The 26855-nt window shown below is 36.4% G+C and overlaps 2 protein-coding genes across 3 annotated transcripts; one reads left to right on the top strand and one right to left on the bottom strand.

Moving 5' to 3' along the window:
- The first annotated feature begins 5093 nt into the window (after positions 1–5093).
- LOC117616412 (protein PAF1 homolog) lies at positions 5094–11815 on the top strand. 2 transcript variants are annotated; one of them, XM_034345722.1, is made up of 12 exons: positions 5125–6742; positions 7255–7323; positions 8261–8368; positions 8463–8643; positions 8734–8810; positions 8893–9012; positions 9386–9491; positions 10446–10532; positions 10631–10699; positions 10786–10857; positions 10993–11136; positions 11245–11808. In XM_034345722.1, exons 1-12 carry the CDS (start codon positions 5859–5861, stop codon positions 11380–11382), a joined length of 2055 nt encoding a protein of 684 aa, XP_034201613.1. In that variant the 5' UTR covers positions 5125–5858; the 3' UTR covers positions 11383–11808. The 2 variants fall into 2 exon arrangements, with proteins under 2 accessions (XP_034201614.1, XP_034201613.1); XM_034345723.1 differs by lacking the exon at positions 8261–8368 and having other exon boundaries at positions 5094–6742; positions 11245–11815.
- An 11723-nt stretch (positions 11816–23538) lies between these two features.
- On the bottom strand, positions 23539–24463 carry LOC117616410 (transcription factor IBH1-like). Its single transcript, XM_034345720.1, has one exon. It carries the CDS (start codon positions 24391–24393, stop codon positions 23872–23874), a length of 522 nt encoding a protein of 173 aa, XP_034201611.1. The 5' UTR covers positions 24394–24463; the 3' UTR covers positions 23539–23871.
- Between the last annotated feature and the right edge of the window lie 2392 nt (positions 24464–26855).

Raw genomic sequence — 26855 nt, 5'->3', positions numbered from 1 at the left:
ACATGGTTCTTTGCTGCTGCTCACGCACTTCTCTACGCTCCTTAATGAGTGCGGACTGAAGTGCAGCTGCACGACCCAGTGACCCTTCTGGATTCTTAAAGATTTTCACAGGTGACATATCAACAGAATACCTGCTCTGTCCATTTAAAAAGGCTGGCTCGTCCTCATTGAGCTCAATCTCAAGCTCTTCCTCAGCTCCCTCTTCTTGATAAAGCATCCCATCGGTTTCCTCATCATACATAGGATACTCTGTAACACCCAAAACACCTGAGGCAATCAACTGTTTGGCTTCCCACTTCTCTGGCGAGCTCATAAACATGATTAAGAAATATCATGGAAAAAGAAAACCCAACGAGGTATTGATCAATGAAAAAATAGGGAGCATACCTTCACAGATAAAGGAAGGAATCTGTTCGTCTTATGTTGCAAAGAGAAAAACGTCTCATGAAGATATTTGGGGGGGAGGTTGGATTTATTATGGTCTTTGTTATTTATATCTCTTCCCTTAAAATCTACGAAAATTAATCATTTAATGAAATCCTTCCAAATATATGACCTTTCGAATACACCTAGATTTGATTCAACTTTTTTTATAATCCTAATTGAATACACCAATATTTTAATAGAATTTTTAAATCATACAAATTTGAATTGAATACACCCAGACTTGTAAAACATCTTTTAAAGTTTGTATAAATCCAAATTGAATACACTCGGATTTTTAAAATCTTTTTAAACGCTTTATGATCCTAATTGAACCCAAAATGATGGGGATAGTATGAGTTCTAGGAACTCTTAACAAATCATCATCAAAGGTAGCCTCAACCTAACTAGAAATCTCATCAAGCACAACAAACTCCAAATCAAAATTATAGTTCCCCTTTGCTAAACAGTCAGCCACCCTGTTTTTCTCCATATAGATGTGGTTAATCACACAATTACCCACTTGTCACATAAGAGTGTAGCAACTGGACAACAAAGATGCCATCGAATGTAGAATAAAGAGAGTAGATTTTTGGAGAAGTAGGACTGCAGTCGCAGAGTCCATTTCAATACGCAAATTCGAGATGCCCCTTTGGATTGCAAGTTTTAAACCAGAGAACAACCCCCATATTTCAGCTGCTAGAATGTCACCACTCCCAGATTAGCCACAAAACTACCAATCCAATTCTCTCTATCATCATGGATTAATCTTCCAACATCAATGACTCCAGACGCAAATTTGCACTACCCATCAACATTAAGCTTGAACTGACTAGTATCAGGAGGATCCAAAACAAGAAAAATTGAGGTCTGTACGAATAGCAGAACTAGCCTTCACCCATTCCTGAGTAGTAGTGAAAATAATCTTTTTGATATCAAAAGTCAAATCCTTTTCTTCACCAAACACTCTCTTATTGCGCCATTTCCAGATATAACAAACCCCAATGGAAATTAATTATTCCACCTCATCATAATTGTATTATATTAGAACTCTCCTTTTGCACTGTATCACTTATCCATCTCTTCCTCTCTCCTGCGGCCTTTCCGCCTTCTTTCCCATACTTGTATCATTTTCATAATTATCAAAACCTGCAATTTGTTTCCAAAACTGATATTAATTCGGTATGTCTCATACCAATAAATTATATTTTTTAATGTATTAATTTTGTAAATTATGGACACTACTGCTTCTTGAATTGTATATAGCTCTCAACACTTTGTCCTGGTAAATTTTTTCCCTTTTTAAAAATCTAAATAAGATGATATGGTGTACATAAAAATTCATTATTTCTATTTTGTTTGAGCAGTTCTTAATGGAAAGGATTCTTTGATCTAATCTCAAGCTTCAAGCTTTCATTCTTTTTTAAATAATAATAATAATCCTTTGGTTTCAGTTTGGGTTTTGGGTTTATATTTGTACCTAATTGGGGGATTCGTAAATATAGAGTGTTGGGTATTCATCTCTTGCTTGATCTTCATGAGAGATCCAAAATAGTTTATTTTTTCAATTTCCTATGCTATCAGTACTCACACAAAACACAATCGAAATGAAATCATGGCTTTTGTAATTTGACTTAAATCTGATATGTGAATTGGTTCTCATAAAAAGAAAATCCTACTAGGTAGATAGAAGATGTTATAATTCATGGTGGGTATTTTGTTATTGAAAGGTGAACAATGTTAGGAGAGGATTTGATCCAATAAGAATAAGGTTCATTATAGTTTTAGTCTAAATACAATTAAAACTCATTAGAATAATTTAAGGGTTAAGATTATTTTAAATGTAGATAAATGCACCGATGCTAAATGTAGAGGCTCGGAATCCAAGAATGTATTTAGTAGTTTAAACCGAGAACAATTTTCTACGAACTAAAAACAGTAAAAACGTTTTTGATACCCGTATTTGAAAATGGGAAAACAATAAAATATGCATTTGGTAGCAATGTGGTGGTGGCGATGGATAAGGATTGTATGCCCCTGATGATTTTGTGAAAGGATTGTCATACAAAAGATGGGATGTATGCTAAAAATGGTAATGGAAAAATAGATTCCAATTTTGGGAAACTTGATTGTTGAGGGTCTTTTTGGGAGGGTTAACTTAGAGAGAAGTGTAGAGTCTTCAGCAGGGAAGAATGTGAGAACCTTTAGTAGCGGAAGAACCTACAGAAGACAAAGAGGAAGAAGCAGTCGTCAAGCTTCGGACACCGGTGTGGTGCCTGCCGAAGGCTCTCCGATGCTTAAGTCAGCTATAAGTGGTAACTTTAGCAGAGTAACAATAAAGGTGAGAAAATATTTACCTTTTTTACTCGGGTATTGTTCCCTATTTATAGGGAAGTGAAAATGGGAGCCTTGCACAAAGTTTCGTTGTGGGACTTCGTGCAAGTCGCTTTGGTGGTGACACGTGTCCTTGGTGATTAGGTTCGGCAGTTGGGGGCTTCGGCAAGTGGCTGCCGTTTTGGAAGAGTGTCTTCCTTCGACAGGGAAGAATGCGTGTCTACCTTGGTGCTAGTCGTTTTGATGCTGGATATGCTCGGTTGATTATGGTGTAAACATTGATAATTGTCTCTTGTAATTATGAGGTTACGACCTCTAGTCATATGGCTTAGGTGAGATTGAGAAAGGGTAAGTCGAAATTAACATTTTCATGCCAAAACTACCCTTACGTTATTTTCTCATAATACATAAATGCCTTTTACTTAGTGGCTACTGCAACACTATCTCGTTTCTTAAATAACTCCTACCAAGGATGGACTCAGGATTTGAAAATAGGATGGGCTAAATTTACCTTACATACAAACCTACAAAACTTGACGGTACGAGAGAATTTCATTCAAATATGAATTTTAAAGTCAATTAGCAATTACACGATAAACTTCTCCATGAGAGGAAAAGAATTGAAAGCATTTATTATCTATTACCAAAAAAAAAAAAAAAAAAAAAAAAACCATTTTAATCCATCCAAGCCAACTTGGAAAAAAAAAATGAAAAAAAGTAGCCAAAATTTATATAAAAAAAATTGACTTTTTATGTACACTAGAAAAGGTAAAGTTTTTTTTCCCTCTAAGAATTTGTGTTTTTTGAAAAAGGCTGAGTATTAAATATTAATGTGGGGTTAGTTTTTATTTTACTTACTGCCACACTATACTTATGAGATTAGTTAACTAAAGAAAAAAAAAATAGATTATCTGTGGGTCATTGGGATGGGGTGTGCGGAGGTGTGCTTTGGTGAGCTGAATATTAATATTGGACTATAAAATATCAAGTCGTCCAGGCTATAGCCCATGTTAGTATGGACGTAGGACCGTTCATGTCTCCTACAACAAACTTTTTATTATTTTCTTTCTAAAGATGTCTTCTTTTTCTTCTCTTTTTTTATTTTGGTAGAGAAGGAAAATAAATATATTGTGTAAAAATTGTTTCATTAAGAATATAGTGTAAACGAGCAATTAGAAATATGAAAAAATTTGCAAAATATTGTGGCGGGTTTGTCATTGCAAAAATAATTGTTGGAACTTAAATATTTCAATAATAAGTAGTTGAATAAAAATGTTTAGGCCAATTAGTGATGAAATTGATTTCAATTCTAATTTTTTTTTTTTTGATTTTTTTCTCATCATGATTTCAGAGCTAAATATGGCAGTTTAATGTTCTATCAATAGACTTAAGACATGATGTAGGTCTATATTTAAGGCGATATGTGTGTCCCTCCCAAGTGTAAGTTTAGGAACATAACTATCCAATTACTACTATTGTTTGAGGCGGATATGACACGCACTGTAATTCTCAGCGAACTTGCCGCACTATATGTGTCTTGTGTCTGAATCTTCGTAGATACTGTACTGAGATCATTTACTCTTGGTGGGAACAAGCCACTATGGCCAAATTTGGGAACATAAGTATCCTCTTATTATAGTATACAAGATCATCTTCGATACATTATAATTTAAAAGTTCGTTAAGATTCAAAAGTTTGTTAAAGTTCGTCCGTTATTTTAGTTAGAAAGAAAAAAACTATATCACATGCTTCAAATACATAGTCGAAGTATAATTTTGGATCACCCTCTTAGACCATCTCCAACCATGTTGGGTGCAAAACTCAAATTTCCACCTTAAAAAATACAACTATTCATGCATTTTCAAGACTCAAATTTTTTTTTCCTCCAACCTTACATACTCATAATTTGAGTCCACAACTTTATTAAATTATTTAAGAATGATTAACTCATAATTATTATTTTTTGTCGTTAATTTTTCTTGATAATATTTTTGTTTCAACATTCGTGATTTAATTTTGTGAACATTTTGACCTAAGAAAATTAAAATTCCAAAATAGAATTTCACTTAAAATAAAAACAAGAAACTTTTGCAATAAATAAAAAAACCACCCAGCTTTTTTCAGTCTTTGGATTCCAACATCTTTCTCTCCTGAAGCTGCTATGTGTCTTTTTCCTTTTCACATGGGCTGCAAAACAGAGCTTTGAACTCCACACAAATTACTGGTCCAGGCAAAACTTGGACTGGAATTCTAACCCAAATTTCACCTTTCTCAAATTTCCACATCCCAAAATACAAGGGTTGGAGAAGAATTTTGGACTCAAAACTGTAAATTTGGTTTCCAACCCAATGGTTAGAGATGGTCTTGGGGAAGGGAACAACATAATACAATTCAGCTGAAGTTTTCTTTTGTATCTAGGAAGACAAAGTAGGTTTACCAAGATGAGGCAAATACCATAAAACTTTGGGTAAAAAGGAAAGAAAAAGGACATTTAAATTTGTAAGAACCAGACATGAAGCCAAGCCAATCATGAAATTGATGAATGATGAAGTTGCTCTGTCTAGCCGATAAGTAAAATTAAAACGCAGCCAAAAAATACAGCAGAGCAGAAGAGTGACGTGGTGAACCAAATCCAAGAGCTCACCAAACAGAGTGTGCCTCGTCGTATCATATATAAATACCAAGAGGAACATCGTCTCCTTCCCTCCGATCTCTCTCTGCGGTCACTCGCTTAGGGTTTTTGCACCCTCTCTCCAGCTGAGAATTTAGGGTTTTGAGCTAAAGCTGGGCTTCTATCCCTCTCCCAGGGTTCACATTCAAACCTGGTTTCAGCTATACAAACTCCATTCAATTCAAATTTTCTATCTTCCAGGTTCTGGTATTTATTTTGTTATGATTCCTCAGCTATTCAAAATATGTAATTGCTTATGTAGCTTAGAATTGGGAGTTCTTGGCTGTTTAGAGATTTGAGGCCAAAAAGAAAAACTTGCCGGGCTGCTTTAGGGTTTTTATCAGTTCGTAGAGGGAATTTGAAAGGGACGTAGAATTTGTTGTTTCTGGTTGTGGTTGATTGTTTGGTGTGCTTGAGAACCAACTTATCTATGGCTTCATATAGGCCGTTCCCTCCCCAATCCTCATTCGGGCCGCCGCCAAATCAAAACCCTCTTACACCAACACCACCGCCACCTCCTCCACAGAGAGGCAATCAATATAATCAGAATTGGGGTTACAATTACAATCATAGTAATTACGGCCCTCCAAGAACTCAACACCCTCACCCACAACCACAATACAATTATCCACCACTGCCTCCGCCGCCCGAGTCTTCATACCCACCACCTCCGCCCCCTCAAGCTCCTCCAGTGGCACAAAATAAAATGCCTTTACAGCCTCCCCGAGCCCCCATGTACTACCAGAATTCTCAGTATTCACAATATAGTCACCAGCCAATCCAGCCTTTACAGCAGCCACCACCTCCGCCCCCACCACCTTTTTCCCCGAGTTCCTCTGCCCCACCGCCACCACCACCCCCGGGCTCACCGCCACCGCCCCCTCCACAAAGTAAGGATGGTGGGGTAGATAGAGGTTCCCATGAAAAAGTGGCTTCCAGGGAGGTATCGGTGTCGGGGAGGGGTGAACATGGGCATTTGAATCATGGGGTTCCTCAAAAACAGCATAAGCCCCCTGTTCCTTCAATGCAAGTGAAGAAAGCGAATGGCCCTCCAGGGAGAGTGGAGACAGAGGAAGAGAGGAGATTGAGAAAGAAGAGGGAATTTGAGAAGCAAAGGCAAGAAGAGAAGCATAGGCAGCAGCTGAAGGATTCCCAAAATTCAGTTTTGCAAAAGACACAGATGTTGTCTTCTGGGAAAGGACATGGGTCTATTGCGGGGTCACGAATGGGGGAAAGGAGGGCTACTCCATTCTTGAGCGGCGAGAGGACTGAAAATAGGCTGAAGAAGCCAACAACATTTGTATGCAAGTTGAAGTGAGTATGTTAACAATGACTTACCTTTGTTTGAAGAACACATTTTGCTTTGTTTTAATTGAAATTAATCTTTTCCTGTTTTGATGGAAACTGACTACGTGATATATCAATAACAGTTTTATTATATGTTTTTTATTAATTCCCTTACAGCTTAAGTTTAACTTGTACTTTTTAGAGTTCGTCATGTTTATTAGAACACAACGATCCAATTTTAGCAATACACCATATTTTGAACTCGTCTAAAGCTACTGGTAGTATGCTGAACCTAATAATAGGTGGATAAGACTCCAAACTTTTCTTATTCAGCCTTTTATTTGTTTATCGTATTGTGAAACACCATTTGAGATGAATCTTATATATTCTATGTGGCTAAGCAATGCTGTTTTAGTTCAGGCCAAAACAGAACAATGTACTTTTAGTTAAAAATAGTGTTTGTTCATCTCTCTGCTTGTCAAGTACTTTCATTGTTTACTCCGTTAATGACTTCAATCTAACTTGTATGCTCTTTGAAGATTTCGGAATGAACTTCCAGATCCAAGTGCACAGCCAAAGCTTATGTCTTTGAAGAAAGACAAAGATCAGTAAGTCATCTCTTTGTTGCTCAACCCTTTGAACATTTGTACATTTAGGCTTGTATGTGTATGCAATGCATGTTTCTTGTGCATGGACCTTTGTAATCTTGTTGGGGTTGTAAGAATGAGTAATTGGCATCATATGATTGCTGGTTTTCAGATGGAGGAATTAGAAATTGTTTAGGAAAGAAGATGAATTTCTACTGCACTTGTACGGAAGATGCGGTTAATGGAGATAATTTTTTTATGCTATTTTCTACAAATAGGGGGGTATTTCAGTAACTGTGGCAAAAGGCGGAGAAGCTTAGGATGAATGAAATGTGGCAAAAGGCGGAGAAGCTTAGGATGAATGAAAAGAATGGAAAAGACAAGGGAAGAACGATTTACTGATGAGCCACATAGCATTTATCTTACGGGGGTGTATGGAAGACTAGAAATGAACTTTGCTAGTCTGGTGAAGCAGCAAACCTATCAGTATTTATGGACTGGATACAGCCTGAAACTTGATGTTAAAGTTAAACTGCATGCATCAAGTTGGCCGATCAAGAAAATATGAACAAGCAGAACAGGTTCACATGTCGTTCTTGATTTAGAAGATAATATCCAGAAAATGTTGGTCTGGTGGTCGGACATTGACTTTCATAGGTCAGGTGTTATTATGTTTTTTTTTTGTGGAGGGGGCGGAGAGGATAGTCTGGGATGAGTTTTTTCATGTTTTAGCACTCATTACTATGGCTTAAATTTAAATGAGTCTGGAACTCAGCATACATGTTTGGTTTTTGTTGAAGCTTGCACTATGGAAATCAAATCTGATTGTTGAAATAATGGCATTATGATACATGATCAGGAGTAGAATTATTTTCCCTTGTTATCTTATTATCAAATTCCAAAATCAGATCAATTATTATTTTGTGGTAACTTTTGCAATCTTCCCTCCCTCTCCCAGATATACAAAATACACAATAACATCGCTGGAGAAAACATACAAGCCCAAGCTTTTTGTTGAGCCAGATCTTGGGATACCTCTTGACCTGCTTGACCTCAGTGTATACAAGTATCATTACTCGACAGCCCTAACCTTTTTGAGACATCAGTAGTTTTTATTGCATGACAATACTGAATATCTGTTTTTTTCCTGGTTCAATCAGTCCTCCAAGTGTTAGACCACCCCTTGCTTTGGAAGATGAGGAATTATTGCGGGATGACGTAGCAGCAACCCCTGTGAAAAAGAATGGCATCAAAAGAAAAGAGAGGCCTACAGATAAAGGGGTTGCATGGCTGGTTAAAACACAATATATATCTCCTCTTAGCATGGACTCTGCGAGACAGGTAGTCGATTAATGCTCCATTTTAGATGAGCAGTCTTTCTTGAAATATACTGGTGAGCTATGTTATAAGTATGTGCATTGGCATCTGCAGTCTTTAACTGAAAAACAAGCAAAGGAACTCCGGGAAATGAAGGGAGGTCGCAACATTTTGGACAACCTTAATGACAGGTTTGCTCTTTGCCTACCTACCTTGGTCATATAACCAATGTCCATTACTTATGTCAATTAATTACCCTGAATCATTTTCCAGGGAAAGACAAATCAAGGAAATTGAGGCATCATTTGAGGCCTGCAAGTCACGCCCTGTTCATGCAACCAATAAGGATTTATACCCTGTTGAGGTTCTACCTCTGTTGCCTGATTTTGAGCGGTATGGAGTATCTGATTTTCTGTTTAAATAAGACAAACATTTATTACTTTAGTCTTTCGTACACAAGCCCGTTATGTGCTGATCTTAATTAGTAAATTTATTATACGTAGTGGCAATGGCTTATGGTTGAAGTCAAGCTTGAGCTCTCATGAAAAGCTTGTTATTTCAGAGTCCAGACGTTTTGAAATCAAAATCATCTATATTCATGCATGAGCATGCATACATTCAGATTATAGATATTTTTCAATGATGACCAATTGTGCTGTTGGCTGGATAATTGAAAACCTAAAACATTTATTTATGGCAATCATATTGCATTCTAGAATATTCACACATTAAGTTGGGGCTGTTATTGATGATACTTTTGTAACAGGTATGAAGACCAATTTGTCCTTGCAGCATTTGATGGTGCTCCTACCGCTGATTCAGAAATCTACAGCAAATTGGACCAGTCCGGTCATGACGCTTATGAATCAAGAGTGAGTTGGGGTGCATGCAACCAGTTTTGGTCATAAATTTAGATTCTCTTTTTTTATTTGGTCAAATAAAATCAGATTCTTAAACCTTCAATTTAAAGAAAATCTTCATTTCTGGATTCTGCAGCCTGCATCACATTATAATAACAAGTGAAAGCCCCAAAACAGTGAACCAGAATTGAACCCAAAAAACAAATAGACGACCATCAAAATTGCTTGAATTGATTTAGGTGAAAGGTTTGGAAAACAAACAAAAGAGCTAAAATAATCTGTATCCAACTATACCCATAATTGAAGCAGTATTCCTTCATTGTCTTTTAGTGTGTGTTAGATGGTGCTTATTCATTTAGAGGGAAATAATTTAAGAGTTGCCTTTATCCCTTGATTGTATGAATTTTACCTTAATCAAGTTTTCATTTCGGTTAGGAAAATAATTTAAAGAATTGCCTTCATATTAGGTAATCATGTCATCCCACAACATAATATCCCTAGGTTTACATGAAGTTGAACCTTTCTTATCTATGTTCTTTATGTTAATTTTTCCTGGCCGTTCTACTCTCAAATTGAATGTATCTGTAGATTGAGCGGCACTTTTTCTTTTTACTTATAGTTTATCCAAATCCACCTTCCATGTGAATTGGCAAAAAAGAACTGCCAATAATGCTACTCCTTTCTTTCTACTATCTGTTCATATCCAAATATCATGTTTTTTTTTTTTTTTTTTTTCAGAAACACTGGCTTTGGAAGAAAAATATTATGTTACAGTAGATATTATGTGCAAAAGATGCGTTGGCCTGATACAGAAGTTTTAATATGTGATGGCTTTTTAGATTGTCATTTACATCAAACTTGGTCTGTGTCTTATACATTGTTGTACTTGTATATTTTCATATTTTGTCATTATCCTATAAGTGGCTACTGGTGCGTTATGATCTCATCCATCATCATCTGCTACAGGCCATTATGAAAAGTTACAAGGTAACAGGCGCAGATCCAGCTAATCCGGAGAAATTTTTGGCTTACATGGTCCCTTCGCCAAATGAGGTAGACATGCTTTTTTCGACTTCTAAATCTGAAGATTAGCATTAACAGTTTATAGGCTGATCTCATGGCTCATATACTATTTATTTCAATGGTGGCAGCTATCAAAAGATCCTTATGATGAATCTGAAGATGTTTCTTATTCTTGGGTTCGCGAGTATCATTACGATGTATGTACCATCCCCATGGTTTTGAGAAGTTATTAAGTTAGCTTTTTATTGCTTATTTAATGATATTCCTTTTGATGTCTCAACAGGTAAGAGGTGATGATGTGCATGATCCCACAACATACCTTGTTTCATTTGATGAAGAAGAAGCACGCTATGCGGTATCCCTTTGAATCGATATTTTTATCTTTATTACGTGTGCATTTATTAATTGCTCTATGCTTCTGTTTTATGGTTTTGTTTTGAGTAACAACTCATCAAGATTATCCTTTATAAATTTTCCATTCACAATGCAGCCCCTTCCCACAAAGCTTGTCTTAAGGAAAAAGAGGTCCAAAGAGGGAAAAACCAGTGACGAGGTTGAACATTTTCCCGCACCCTCAAGAGTGACTGTCAGGCAGAGATCAACTGTTGCTGCAATTGAACTAAAGGATTCAGGGGTACGACGATAAGCTATTTGTTGAAATTTAAATTCCTTTGGTATGCGGTTTTAGTCATCAAATGATTTGAATAATTGCATATACACATAATTGGCTTGCTGTTTTCAGGATTATTCAAGGGGATCTGTGTCAAATTTGAAAACAAGACGCTTTGATATTGAAGATACCCTTGAAAGACCACGAAAAATTGTACGACACCAAGATATTGATGAATATAGTGGTGCTGAAGATGATTTATCTGATTAATTTATCTGTTGATGGAAATGGCGCTGACTGTCTTGAAGACTTGCAGACTGGTGGCAACTAATTTGGGATTATTCCCAAACTGCGATCGGATGCTGCTTTGACGTAAAGGCAAGTGTGAACTAATTTGGCCGCTTCTTCTTGGGATGTCCATTCGAACCTCAAATATCTACCTGTATCTTTAGCCAGAAAACATTTTCCCTTAGATACCATGTAAAGGGTAAGATGAAAAAGAAACCTTGTAAAGAAATTAGACGTGTTAGAATGTTTTGGCCTTGAGTAAAGTTCTATCAAGTTTATCTAGAAAAGAATTGGGTTTTCCCAGCAGTTCTATCTTATGCCTGTTTACTTGGTTAGATAATGGTATTACAATTAATATTGTTTAGCTTCTCCTCTGATTTTCAGCAATAAATTGTGTGCTTATTATTCTATTGAATATTGATTTTGTTTGGGTCTAGCCCAGTGAAAAAGGGCATTGACTTGCAGACTAGAGGTCGCAAGTTTGAACCCCGATGGCATCATAGTTGTGTGTATGAGAAATCCTCTTCCCTTATAATTTAGACTATTATTTGTACTAAAAAAAATATATATATTATTAATTTTGTTATGAATATATTCCATTCTTTACGGTTAGATTTCTACTGCACTATCAATTTGTGAATTGTCCGAATCATTGCACATTCTGAAAATGTCCATGAGCATAAGCAGTCCATCTTGCATTGCATGGTATAAAATAACAGCAATAGTGACAATTCTTAACACAATAGGACACGGTTGAGTGATAAACCAGAAAATGAGAAAATCTTGATTTGGGTTCCATTACTTTTCAACTCGAAAATGAGACATTAAATATTAAAGTTTTTTTTTCACGATATACTAATTTTTCTTATATTATATTTGTATTTTTTAGGTTTATATAATAGAAAATGTAAATAACAACGATGTAAACAAACAAAAAAAACCAAAAACTCTTGAGCCTGAGATTTTTAAGGCCTTGTGAGGAATTTGCAAGAGTAAGATCAAAAACTTACTTGAAAGGGAAAAATTGAGGGCCGTTTAATAATCATTTCAATTTTAAACTGTTTAAAATCAGTTAGCATTGCTTCATAATACGGCTACCTCGGTCATCCATAAAAAACAACAGTTCGATGTATTTTATTACATACGGTTCAACAAAAATCACGAAAAAATAAAAAAAACCGGTTCGTCAAAGATTTTTTATTTTAAATTAATATTGATGCCTGAAAGAGAGATTGAAAAAAGCCGCGGCCGAACTTACAAGGGCGCAAGTAAGCAACAGAACAAAGTTGGTATAAAGAAGATTGGGCTACACCAGAAAGACCCAAAGAAAAAAGTCGCAAAAAATACACTTCACATCACATCAGCAGCCATATTCTTCAATATAGTGGAGTAAGAATAGTCTTTGAAATCTGAAGTGACAAAAGCCCATAAATCTGCCCAGAATTTAACTATTTCCCATAATTCACCAACACCCACTCCCTTTTCTCTTTAGGCTTTCAAAACCCAATTTGGAATACTAAGTCTTAAACTCACAAGTTTCCTAAACCTTATAGCCCTTCATAGAGCATATGTAGAGCAAGAATTTACTTTCTGTCCTACATCTCCTAACATTTGTTTTCCTTAATTTTCCAAGCAGCCAAACACAGGATTAAGGAACTCAAACTAGTAGACTTTTCACTAAAAAAAATTTAAAAAAAATCGAGTAGAAATTGAATGGAGTGTGAACCAGCTTAGTAGGAGAGCGAGACGTGTCGACGTACAACTCAATGTGCTGAATCAATTCGGTGGTTTCGGCCATTGCTAGAGAATAGAGAGGTTTCAGGGTTTAGGAAATATTGAAGAAAGGGGAGGGTGGTTCGATGTTGTAGCCTTGTAGGGATACAAAATTACATGTGGAAAGCTCCTGCCCCCTACGGGTTCTGTGACAAAATAAGATATTTGAATCAAAACATGTCCAGTATGCTATCTGTGTGCTCTCACACATCAAAGAGCATGCAATGAATGGCCATGTTGAAGAATATAAGTCTCACATTCGAAACTTGACAAAATAAAATACAATATATAATGAATGGTTTCAACTCCGATGTGGAGTTGGCTCCACATGTGACTCACTATGTGGTGGTCCCATGTGAAGGGGTGTATTGAAGAATATAAGTCTCACATTGGAATTTTACAATATATAATGAACGGTTTCACTACTAATATCACCGAGGCCTTTTGTGATAAAACTCCACACCTACTGACCTTGAAGACAAGATGGGGACAATATCGGTATTGCTTGTTGTGGACCGCTGACCCGTCTCTCTAAAATTTAACAGCCAATACCTTCAAGACAAGATTAGCAAATCAAGCAAATCATCATTTGCATCTCCAAAATTAGCATGAAAAAAGGGTATCCTATCAGAAGTACCAGAAGAAATTCTCTCGAAGGGTATTCTTCTGTGAAGTGGAGCCTGGAAGTGGGGGAGAAACTCCCATTGTTCTGAGCCACATTGTGTACGAAAGGATGAAAGAGAGGTACCCAGAATTTGTTCACAAATTGGAGGAGCATGGCTTGATATATAATCGGGTTTTAGGCGAAGACGGAGATCCTCCTTCTCCAATTGGCCGTGGCTGGAAGGAGCATGGCCTGTTGGGATTTGCTTTGCGAGTGCCAAGAATGGTATGAGATGACCCTTAGCTATCAAGGGAATCATCACAATGTGCTCACGATCAAATCCAATATCTGATTTGGGGTTTCTTTTTTTTAATTTGGAGTGGTTTTCACTACTGCATGCTATCAGTGGTATTTGCGTTAACTTTTTTTTTTGGGTCAAGTATTTGCGTTGACTTAGGTGTACCTAACAGGTATGCGACCGGTGAATAAAGCATACCAAACAGTAAAGGTTTTTTTAATTTTAATTTTTTTTATTATTTAAAGGACGAGCTTTTATTTTCCCAATTTTAGGTACATTATTTTCATCAAAAATCGTATATTATAATTATTATTTATAGTAAAAAAAAATAGTTATCACTAACTATGATAACTCTAAAAAGTAAGATTTTTATATGTTTTTGGATAATTTGTTTAGTTTTCTACTTTGAAAATTTATGTATTCGGGACATGTGCAATGAATCACGCCAACACAACTCATAAATCTACGATTATAGGACACCACACATTATTGTGCAGTCAACACCAACCTCGTATTTATGACTTGTGATGATCTAGTTTGTTGTGCTGCAAACTCATAAATTTTCAGTGCTAAAAAACGAAATGAAATTATCCAAAAACATATAACGAATTTACATTTTTGTCCTTATAATATTCATCATAAATGAAGATGAATGCTGCTATTTCCACCCCATGTCTTATTTCCCCACTTACCTTATCTTCCTACCCACCATTATTCCTAAAATACCGTTTAATTACTAATTCAAGCAAATTCTCTTCGCTAATCATTACTAGTATATGCAGAGGATCAAGTTGTGTTTGACGGACCAGATAAATGTTTGGGTTAATGACAGTTTAGTACCCTGTGTGGTTACACTCTTAATACATGTTAGTACCTATATTCTTAATTTTTACAATGACATACCCTGGTCTTTTAAATTTGTTACAATATGGTTCCACCATTAAGGTTTCCGTGAGTTGTCCTGTTAGTTGCTTACGTGGCACTTAGGGGTCCCTTTTTTTTTGCTAGTATTGAAGTCCTTCCGAGGGCATTTTCGGACATATTTTTTTTATTCTCCCGCCCAACCCTCTGTCATGAACTCATGCCCTCCAACGCAAAATTAAATGAAAAAATTTCCATAAAACCAAAAATTTAGCACCATAAACAAAAAAATCTTCCACACCGATATTATGAGGAAAGTGAACTCTTCCACTTCATTTCCTTCATTCGCTGGAGAGGATGACGACATAGAGTTGATTGATAGAAGGCTAAGATGAGTTGGGATTCACGACCCCCTGGAGAGGACGACCTAGTTTACGGTATGTGGGGATTGAGGTTTTATTTGACTTTTTTTTTCGGGATAAGGGTTTCCAAGTTCACATCTTTGGATATTAGGGTTTTAATATCGATTTTTTTGGGGGCTAGGATTCTGAGTTCGATTTTTTGGGAAAATGGTTTCAAAGTTCGTATATTTTGGGAATATGATGTTAATATGGTGTTTTTTTTTGGGTTAGGCTTATGAGTTTGAAGTTTTGGGGATAAGGGTTTCCCAATTCACATATTTGTGGTTTTCTGGTTGTTATCAGTGGCCTTTATGTAAGTGTAGTGGTCTTTTTCTTCCGGCAGCTACAAATGGACTAGGCTGCCGTAAAGGGCAGATGGATGAAATTAGCCCCTGTGTCTGAGTTCGAAGATCAAGCCCCAAAAATGCTTCGAAATGACAGTAGGGCCTTAGAAAGCACCTTGATGACCTTCACCAACAAAAATAATGGCTGCATACAGATAAATTCTTAGTGCTTACAGGTAGAATCTTAGCTTGGCATTAGAGGCTTGTGGCATGGGAGCAAAGTTGTCATGAGTTTAGCACTGAAGAGAAAATTAAGTGTCCCTAGGGGAAAGATAGGGTATTAAGGTAGGAGAAAAATGATTTTGCAGAGAGGTTTGGTTGAGCATGAGGAAAAATAGAGAAAATGGTGGCTTGAGTGTTTTTCCGACAGCTTGATAGAGACTCTGTCAAGTGTTAAAACAGCTTGCCAAGAGGGAAAACTAAGGGAAAATGATGGGCTGAGCACGAAATTGCTGGGTTTTGGGAGTAAGAAAGGAAGCTTGCTCTCTGATGTGGTTGATGCTTGTTGGGTAGAAGAGGCCTCTTTTATAGCCGCTGGAAGCTGACATTTTCCAAGAAACCCTAATTATTTCTATCCAATTTTGCCAAGTCTTTCCCTTCCTTTCTCCCTTCATCCCTTCAATCATCATATGTTGGTGAAATCTACTTTGCTCCTTTGCACAAAATCAGGGATTTTGGGAGCTCAAGGTCCCTTTCCTACAGCTACCCTAGTGAAGAATTCCTATTTTCAGTCATCCCTCTTCCTTTCTTTCCTTCCTCCTTCCATGGTCAGGTCTAATGAGGGAAAGAATTAGGTATGTATGCTGGTTCAAAGGGTGATTTGCTCAAGTATCCCTTAGCTTTTAGATGTTTTTGCTTGAAACTTGTTCCTTCTCATGTGCTGGAGATTCCAGCAGCCTACAGATGTGAGTGGCTTTTGGTTTTTGTCATGATTTTGTCTCCAGCCATGTGCTGGAGACTTTCAGATATTTTGTTGGTCACTTGGGCCATTCTTTAAGGTAATGGGCTAGGTCCCTAAAGGGATAGGCCAACTTCCCAAAGTGATGGCCCTTTTTTCTAAGGTAATGGGCTATTTTGGCTGAGGTAATGGGCTATTTTCCCCTTCGTGCTTACCCACATATTTGGGCCTAAAAAATGGGTTTGGGTTCCGAAGCTCCCAACCAACCCGGGACCTCCATTTCTTGGCCCATCAATGGGTCTCATGACAACTTATTACTATCCATGCCACAACCCACTCAAGCAAGCCCTAGGCATTCTAGTGGCTTGGGCCCACTTACGCTTATAGCATGGCGTGTTGCTTATTTGCTTGGCGTGGCATGTGTGCAAGTGTATATGACGAATTTTCACGTGCCTAAATCGGGTTTCTTCTCAATAAGGTATCGCATTGGGCCGAGAATATATTTGGACTGAACCGTGGATTTTTTGGGTCTCAATAGTAAGTAATGTTGGTCTGTGGTCCTACTGTAACCCATGTGGATTATTTTCTTTTGGTATGGAAAGTGACTTTATTATATTTAATAATTTAAATCTTAGTGGTATAATAAAGATGCATTCTAAAAGTGTTTCCTAGGAGTTTTCTTTATGGTCATTGTTTAGTTGGTGGTTTATGTGTTTGTCAACAAATCCATGCAATGTGTAACAGTACCCTAATGTTGGATCATCTATGTATATGCAAACGATGATTGCTTGTTTCACATCCGAACACACCATGATGGAAGACTGATACACAAGTACTATTTGGATGGAGTTGTTACGTACTTTGATTATTAGGATAAAGACAAGATGTCATTATTGAAATAGACTGCATGGCTGTGTATTTGGGCCATATAGGTAGGATTGATTATTGGTATAGGGTTCACGATTAGGGTACTTTGAAGATGTGGAGTCTGACAGTTATTGAAATGTGTGAAAATGTGCCTGAGGTTAGGATGATTAACATGTATATGGATCATCGGGATAATCTCGATGATGCTCTGAATAGCCAGACTGGATCTAACGTGTATTGTCGTTATTCTTCCCAAGTATATGATTATGCTGATGACGTGAGAAATCCAAGTGTTATCCTTGAAGAGCTACCAAAGTTTGATAAAGCAATTGTACTACATAATGGGTTGGATAAAGCTACATCAAATGAGGTACAAAGTACAAGGAAACCAACTCCATCAATGAATTTAGCTAGTTCTAAAGGCAAAGAAAAGATGGCACAAGTTGATGAAGTGTGTGTACAACATGAGACAAAGAAAGCTAATTCAAAAGACAAAGAGAAGGTGATAGAAGTTGATTAAGGGTGTGTATAACATGAGACAAAGAAAGCTAATTCCAAAGGAAAAGAAAAGGTGGCACAAGTTGATGAAGAGTGTGTAGATGCTGAGATCAATGAAGTAAAAAGATCTATTAGGAAAAGGAAACCTTTAATTCAACAAGAAGCTGATGAGGATTCTTCAAAAAATGATGATAAGAGTGACCCTAACTTTGTGGATGATGATAATGAAGTTTTCTTACATGGGTTGACATAGCTGATGAGTGAGGTGGACCAAATGCTGGCCAATCAGTACCAAAGCCTTCAGATGTGGGAGATTTTGTGGATAATGAAGATATGTCTGCAATTAGTAAAGAGGATGAGCAACACACCTTAAGAAAGCACCACAATTAGATGAGGAGAGCACTGGTCATACATTCCCAAAGTTTAATACTTCTTGTGACATGGGAACTGTCGAGTTTGATGCTGGCATGTAGTTTGCAAATAGTGTTAGCTTCAAAAATGCTCTCAAGGCCATTTCAATAAAAGAAGGATGTGAGATATGTTGGAATGAAGTCTGAGAAGTATAGGATTAGGGCAATTTGTGCATCTGAGAATTGTCCTTTTGAGATTTATGTATCTAAGATGCAACATGAAGACACACTACAGGTGAATAAGCTAGATCCCAAACACATATGAGAAAACAAAGGGATAAGATCTTCCTGGTTAGCTCAAACATTTGTGGAGGAGGTGAAGACAAACCCCACTATACCAATGGTGTCCTTTAAGGCAACAATGCAGAGGGATGTTAACAGTTGAATATCATTGTTCAAGGCTAGGAGGGTAAAGAATAAAGCTTTGAAAATCCTAGAAGGTACAATTACTGCATAATATGCTAGACTGTAGGACTATGCTGCATAATTGAGGAAGACAAATCCTAAAACAATAGTACAAATCAAATGTGATCTCAATGCATTGTTACAGAGACGTGTGTTCCAAAGAATGTTCATTTGCTTGGGTGTCTGTAAAGAGGGATTCAAGGTTGGATACAAACTTGTAATAGGATTATATGGGTGCCATTTAAAAAGTCCTTATGGAGGCCAGTTGTTGTTAGCTATTGGTATAGATGCCAATAATATGACATGGGTTATTGTTTATGCTCAAGTGGAGATGGAAACCAAGGATTCATGCATATGGTTTTTTCAGCTGCTCGTGAAGGATATTGAGTTGGTAAACCAATATGGGTTTACATTCATAAGTGATAAGCAGAAAGGCTTAGTGGAGGCTTTTGAGGCAGTCATACCTAATTGTGATCACAGATTTTGTGCAAGACACATATCCATAAATTTAGTTTGGTATACAAAGGAAAAATGTTGAAGGATGAAATGTGGAGGGTTGCATTTGCAACAACAGTTCTAGAGTTTAGAAGGGCAATGGAAGTGTTGAGGACATTGGATGGTGAAGCTCATAAATGGCTTACAAGTGATGTTTTAAGAACATTGTAACAATAACTAGTTATTTTTTCTGTTTAATTAAACTAATTGGATGATTACTAATCTAAATGTTACTAATGTGAAACAGCTCCAGAGAGACCACCAAGACATTGGTAAGGTCACATTTCAACACTAATTTGAAGTATCCAATACTATTGAATAATATATGTGAGTCTTTTAATTTCTGGATAATGTTGGCTAAGTGTAAGACAATAATTTCAATGATGGAGGAGATTCGGGTTAAGTTGATGAGAAGGATACAAATTAGAAGAAATTTGATGATGAGATGGGATTGTGCAATATCTCCTAGGCCCTTAGGAAAGGTTGAAACCAGCAAAAAAAATTGTTGCTGATTGCATTGCTATTATATCTGGAACACCCAAGTTCCAAGTAGATACTGCAATTGGTGGGTAGTTTGTAGTACATTTGGATGATAGGACCTGCTCATGCAGGAATTGGGATTTATCTGGTGTCCCATGTAAGCACGTAGTGTCTGAAACTTATATAGACAAGTGTTACATGAAGGAGACATTCCTAAAGGCATTGAGAACATTATACAACATGTGAATGGAATGGACCAATGAAAAAGAACAGATTTCCCTGAAATATTACCTCCTATGTACAATAGACAGCAAGGCAAACCAACCAAGGTTAGGAGGAAATAGGCAGGTGAAAGGAGACCAAAACAGGTGGGAAGAAGATAAGAAGGTACCAAGACTCTCTCAAATATGGTACATGTGGGCAAAAGGGTCATAATTCACTAATAGGCCATAGACATAAAGCCACCAAATGATAGAAACCAACCTGGTAAGAAAAGTAAGGCTAAGGCTGCTGTTGGAACTTTTATCCCAGTTTCCAAACCTAACAATTATGAAGCTGAGATGGAGAGGAAGGATCAATTGAGAGAGAAGGCAAAGCAAAGAGCTAAAGTACTGAAGGTAATTGCACTTTACAATTGTATTTGCTTGTTGGGATGATGGTTGTATGATTATAGGTGATAGTATTCCGTCTTTGTTTGTTTTTTCAGGAAAAGAGAGACAAAAAGATAGCAGAAGTTGTAGCAACATCTGCAGCAGATTCAAGCAATCCAACTAGAGTTGTGAGGAAGAGGGCTAAATGCAGCAACACAAGATGCAGCAATTATGCTTCTGTCCAAAAATCACAAAGTGGAATGTAGGATCAATTAGGATTTGGTTGGGTTTTCGGTTATCTGACAAACTATATTGGAGGTTGTTTTTTTGGCTTTGGTATGAATGTATTTTGGTTATAGAGAAACTAAATTAGAGGTTGTTGGCTTTGTTATGATTGTATTTTGGTTATGGACAAACTATATTAGAGCCTGGGTTGTTTTGACATTTTGGTATGAAATGCTTGGTTATGGACAAACATATTTTTCTTTTTTCTTTTAACAAGGATTTTAAAAATAAGGAAATCAATTTGTTTGCTATTGCTGTGGCTTTTTCCCTTCTTCACCCAAAGTAAGTCTCATGTGCTGGGATTTTTGTTTCCTTCTTGGTCGCCAATTCGTTTCTTCTTCTCTTTTTTTTTTTCTTCCTTTTTTTTTTTATAAAAAAATTTAGCTCTTATGATTAGTTTCAGTAGCAAACTCGAGGAGGAAAAGGTTACGCAACTCAAGACTCGAACCATGATCAATTATGATTTGTTTATTTTATTCAATTTTTTTTTTAAATAAAGCTTTGAGTCTTCAAAATTACAGCTTCACTAAATAATTTCTGGCTCTGCCAATGGATTTGGCTGATTCTATCCTCATGAATACCGATGTCTATTGAGGGCATGGTGTGATGAAGTTTACCCCTCGTGTTTTCAGCAAAGCGGCCTATGATGTTGCATGCCTAAAGCATGTAACATCTATAAAGTTCTAAATACCCAACTCCGTAAAATTAGAGATTAGGTTGAAAATTAAAACCTTGTTGATAAATAATGTTCCGATCCACATTCTTTAAACAATTCATCTTGAAAATGTTATCCTTGAAGAGAAATGAAAGCCCTTAAAGAGGGGGGTACCTCAAAACAATAAGATGCTTATAAATATGCATTATGTACATGAGAATCATGGGGTAAATAAATTGAAGGTAACAAATGATAATTTTGATTTATAATAAGCTACTACAATCTTCAAGAACTATGATGATATCAAACTAGGCTTAATGAATGTTGACACGTTACATGATTTGAAAAAAAAATTGGAAAGAGGCAATTCCATTTTATACTAATAGGAAGAGTGGGATATGGAACCATTGGCCCATGAATTAGGTTGTTGGATAGAAGAAAAATCAATGTGAGTTTTTAATGATCATTCTAGATATTATTATGATTTTAATAATCGTGGTAATTTTCTTTGATATATTTGTTGGAAATATTTTGAGCGCTTGGGAATCAAGGAAAATTAAAAGATGTGATGCAATTTAAAGGATTCTACACATTAGCCATAAAATAAAAAATAAAATAAAGATAACATCATCAAGAGATATGATGTTATCAAGACTAAGAAAGGGTCTCAAAATAAAATCAAAAACCTTATTCGAGCAGAGCACATTCTTTCTCTACTTTTACCATTTTCCTAAGAGTAGAAGTAGCTTAACTAATCGTTCGGTGAGATTTCTTGTCAACGGTATGACAAATAGCTTTTTCCGGCTGTGTAAGTATCCACCATGCTCATGGCCAACGAAGAGCTTCAAGGCTGAGTTTTTTTCCATTAGCAACACTTATTAGTCTCGAAGAAGAACTTCCATTCCATCCAAAGAAGTTTCTCACTGAGGTCTCACTTGAACCATTTGGACTAAGAGCTTCTGCCGAGAATTATGCCATTTTATATAGAGGCAATTCACTTACCGGAATCACTTAAATATGTTTTGATATTATCTTTCTCTTTTTTTAGAATAAGCGGTAGTCTTTTTTTTTTGTTTTTTTTGTTTTTTTTTGTTTTTAAGGACATTTCCTGTTGAGAGGAGTAATATCATACTAAACTTACACACACTACACGAATGCTATGACTCGAACCCAGGACCTTACCTGAGGGAGTAAATACTCCATACCTATACACTATTGGGTCCTTTACAAGCGGTAGTTTTTATTGATAAACTGGTTAATCAAATAAACGAAATCAAATTTCAATATGGCACCCAAATTTAATGAAAAACAATCGTATCCGATGAGAAAATATCAACAAATATCCTTAGTTGGAAGTAGAAATTAATATGCTAAATGTAATAAGGGGGCAATGTGCCTACCAGTAGAAAGGGCTTTGACTTTCAAACCAATAATCTTAGGTTTGAAATCCGCACTTTGACAGTGTATGTGAGCAGTGACGGAGCCATAAAATTTTTATAGAGGGGGAGCCTCATATATTGAAATTTATTTTTCTTTATGTGGTGACATTTTAATTAATTTTTTACTTGATACAAATTCATAAATTTAATTACTATACTCTATTATTTTATATATCACATTAACTATATACTCATCATTGATACTAGCAATAGACATTGCATGTACTTAGTTAAATATACACACTAACAAAATTCAAATGGTAGTTTATTACTACAATCAAAGTCAAAATAAGACGAAAAGAGAGTATCGGTAGTAATAATAGTGGAAAAGGGAGAGAAGAAAAACATAAAAGGCACTTTGAAGTTTGATAAAAGATGTGTAATTGTGTTAAGAAACCCAAGGTCTCAAGAGCATTGAGAGGGGGCATATAGGACCCCCCGGGCCTTTAGCTCCCTTCGCCCCTGTATGTAGAAAACCCTTCTTCTCAATATCGATTGTATAAATAAAATATAAAATAAACTACTATAATAAGGGTAAATTAGTAAAATTGAATAATTAAATCAAAACCAAACACCATATAGTAGCAATAAATACCCCATAATTGGTAGCCAATTAACAGGTAGAAGAAAAGTGGATGTTCATATTATAGTAGCAAGAAACGTGCAGCAAACATCCTCTTAATCTTCATATTATTCTTTCCATAAAATATATATTCATATTCGCCTGCGTGCTGTAGGGAGCATGCGCAATAATTGAGACCTGCTTCGCTTATGTAAGAAACACAGACAGAAGACAATCCATAGACAAGCACATGCAGAGAATGAGAGAGAGAGAGAGAGAGAGATGTTAACTTAAATGAGAGCCTCTGGCTTTAACTTTATACAAGTCAGAATTTAGGTATATGTGATGTTTGAATATTGTATATACAAAATATTCAATCCGTACATTAATTTCAAGTCAGAGTTTACACATCCTTCTTTAAATTCAAATAACTATATATATATATACTAGTCATGCAGTAAACCAAATTTGAGTTCGAGCATATGCAGTAAACCAAAACTATATATATATATATATATATATATACACTTACCCCCCACACAACACTCACCTGTATCATCTGTATGTATCAATAATTTCATTCCTTCCGCTTCTTTGATTTCTGTCTCATTTAGAAAGATGATCAGCTAAAGCCTGCATCACCTTAATCTGCGTGGAAAGGCATGTTATGTAGTGAGCAGTTTCCTCCAGCAAGCTGCACAAATCCATGGACTTGGCCCCCGGAACGAGCCGCCGAAGCTTTTTTGCTTGATCCACAGGAACCGATCCCTGTGATGATCTTGAGGCCTTTTTAGTCCTCCTTCTGATCACAACAATCCTTTTCTTCTTACGGTGCCTGCAGGCCCGGTTTCGAAGCTTAAAGAGAAGAGCCCTGCTCCAGTTCATCCTTGGCCCAACAGCATGAGCCATGGATAAATAAGCTGCTATCTTTATTCTCTGCCTGCGCTTTTGGATCAGTTTTTCCTCTGAAGACGACGATGAACTGGGCGGAGCATGGTTTCTGATTTGCAAGAGGGATCGAACAAATCTATGAGCAAACTTGGTTCTGCAGGATTTGATGTTTAAGGTGACACCGGTTGTAGTTATATTAGTCATGGTCAGGAGATACAATTTTAGGGTTTTTTTCATGGAAGGTGAGCTGAGGAGCGCTCTCTCTCTCTCTCTCTCTCTCTCTCTCTCTCTCTCTCTCTCTCTCTCTCTCTCTCTCTCTCTGTATATATATATATATATTGGTGGTGGTGGTGGTGGGGGATCTAAATCCTATAAGTGACAATATGTAGCTCTGACAGAAATGACTTTATGGGATTAAGGAAAGAAAGATAGGCAATGGCCAATTGGAGGGCCTCTTGCTTGCTTTGCAATGACAAAAGGCATAAGCTTTGATGAGCTCTGAGAGTCTAATTAGCACACAGATTATGGGAAATGGAAGGATGGTGAAGAAAGAGGGAAAAGTTTAGGCTTACATGAGTGGTGGGTTGAAGAACTTTATTAACTTTTTGTTTTGTTTTAATTATCTTTATTATAAAGGCATGCCATGTGTCTATATCCACTAGGGTGCGTGGGAATCACGCAAGCTACAAAAGGGTGAGATGGAATGTTCCTAATCCTATAATTTTCAAAAGGAAAAAATAAACACTCTTTAGACTACCTATAATAATTATTTTTATTTTTATTTTATAAAAAAGAAAAAAGATAACAAACTTGTTTCGGACTAAATCAAGTTCATACTATACTATAGTTGAGATGTGGCTCGAGATTTCCAATTTAAATAAGTTAGTTTTCTAACCGGTTTCACAACGAAGGTAGGCTTTTGGTTATTCCGATGACCAAATCATCATGTCTAAAGCTTGCTCGTTTAATCCTTTGCGCCAATGTCTGCCTTCATTCAGTTTGTACTTTGTTTTAATAATATACTATCGTTTTTTAACATCCTAATGGCATGTTTATTAATCTGTAATCGGATTAGGATGAATTGAAATGAAGATGAATTGAATTGGGAAGGAGTTGGATTGAGGAGAATTAGATTCTGGATTCCAAATGAAGTTGTTTACTAAACTATATGGATTGAGAAGAGTTAGATTTCGGATTCCTTTGAAGTTGTTTACTAAACCATATGGTGTGGGGGTTAAAAGTGTTACTAATTACTAAAATGTCCTCGTTGGTGGTTTAAAGTAGATGACAAATTTGAAGTTTTAAAAATTGTGTGAGGATATAATGGGTAAAAAAAAAAAATTCCTAATCAGTTAGTATTCAGGAATTAGAATACCACATCTCACCTAATAATTGAATTCTTCCAAGATTAGGAATTGAATTCCTAATTTTGCATGAGCCCCACTTACTTTTTAATTTTTTGATGTGAAATAAACGCAGGAATCATCTATAGACGGAATTCAATTTCTAATTAATAAACACTATAAGTGAAGAAATTATTTTATAAAAAATTTTGTCTAAAAAAGAGAGGCTATTGTATAAAGAAGGGCATATTTGTAAAATAAGCGAGTGAATGAGTCGCGTCGGATTTTCGGTGCTATATATGGTTTTGCCCATTTCTGTTTGAAGCTGTCAATTTGAAGGAATAGGATGTTGGAGAAGTGCGGTTGTGGACCCACCGAAGGGCCAACCACCACATGGTAGCACATGGCTCACTTACCCACTTGTCTAATGAGAGAACCTTCCTTTCTTTTTCTCTAATCTAATCTTCATTACTTGCTTATCAATTAATGCTTTTGTGTTTGTGTTACATTTAATCTTTTCCTTAAATCCGATGTCGGCAGCCTCTGCTTCTTGTCTGGCACACAATTCACAAAAGTTGTTTTTTCTTTTCGTTTCTTTCATCCTACATCAATGTTTGGTGACTTCTTGATCAGTTTAAATTAATGACACCCAACTTTCCAAGTGAGGTCTCAAATTGTGACAAACTCAATGTTTGGTGAACAAGAATCGACCGACTGATCAAGTGTTGGAAATATGAGAAGTTCTAATCATGATATAGTGCCAATCAATTTTAATGTGCTTTGTTTGTTCATGGAACATGTTCTTCGTCGGACCACGTTCCCCCATTCGTTCGAAACCAGGAGAGAGAGACATGCAGACATGCAGACATGCAGACATCTTCATCAATATGCCATAATGTCAAATTGATGGAGATGTGCTATCCTTGGATGGAGGCAGTGGCGGATCCAGGATATTTCCTTCCAGGGGTCAATGTCTAAAGGTGAAAAAAATTTATACAAAATATACTCATAAAAATGAAACGATAATATTAGAATTCATAATTCATAGAAAAAAACCATATTACAATTGTCCACGACGAGTTTTCATATTCTGAAAACGTAGCATTATCGTTTCATTATCAATACAAGCAAACACATCTTTCTCAATATAAACAAGTAAACTATCACTCAACCATTGATCTCCCATTCGGTTGCGAAGTGGACCTTTTACAATATTCATAGCAGAAAATGCTCTCTCCACAGAAGTAGTTGCAACCGGTAAAGTTAAGGCTAATCTGATAAGCAAATAAACATAATTATATGTTCTATGCAACCCTTTCTCCACCATTTTTCTTGCAAGGCTACCAATCCCTTTCA

The sequence above is a fragment of the Prunus dulcis genome, chromosome 1 (assembly GCF_902201215.1).
Source record: "Prunus dulcis chromosome 1, ALMONDv2, whole genome shotgun sequence".
Taxonomy (NCBI): Eukaryota; Viridiplantae; Streptophyta; class Magnoliopsida; order Rosales; family Rosaceae; genus Prunus; species Prunus dulcis.
The sequence above is the reverse complement of the archived record's forward strand: the minus strand, read 5'-3'. Positions and strand labels throughout refer to the sequence as shown.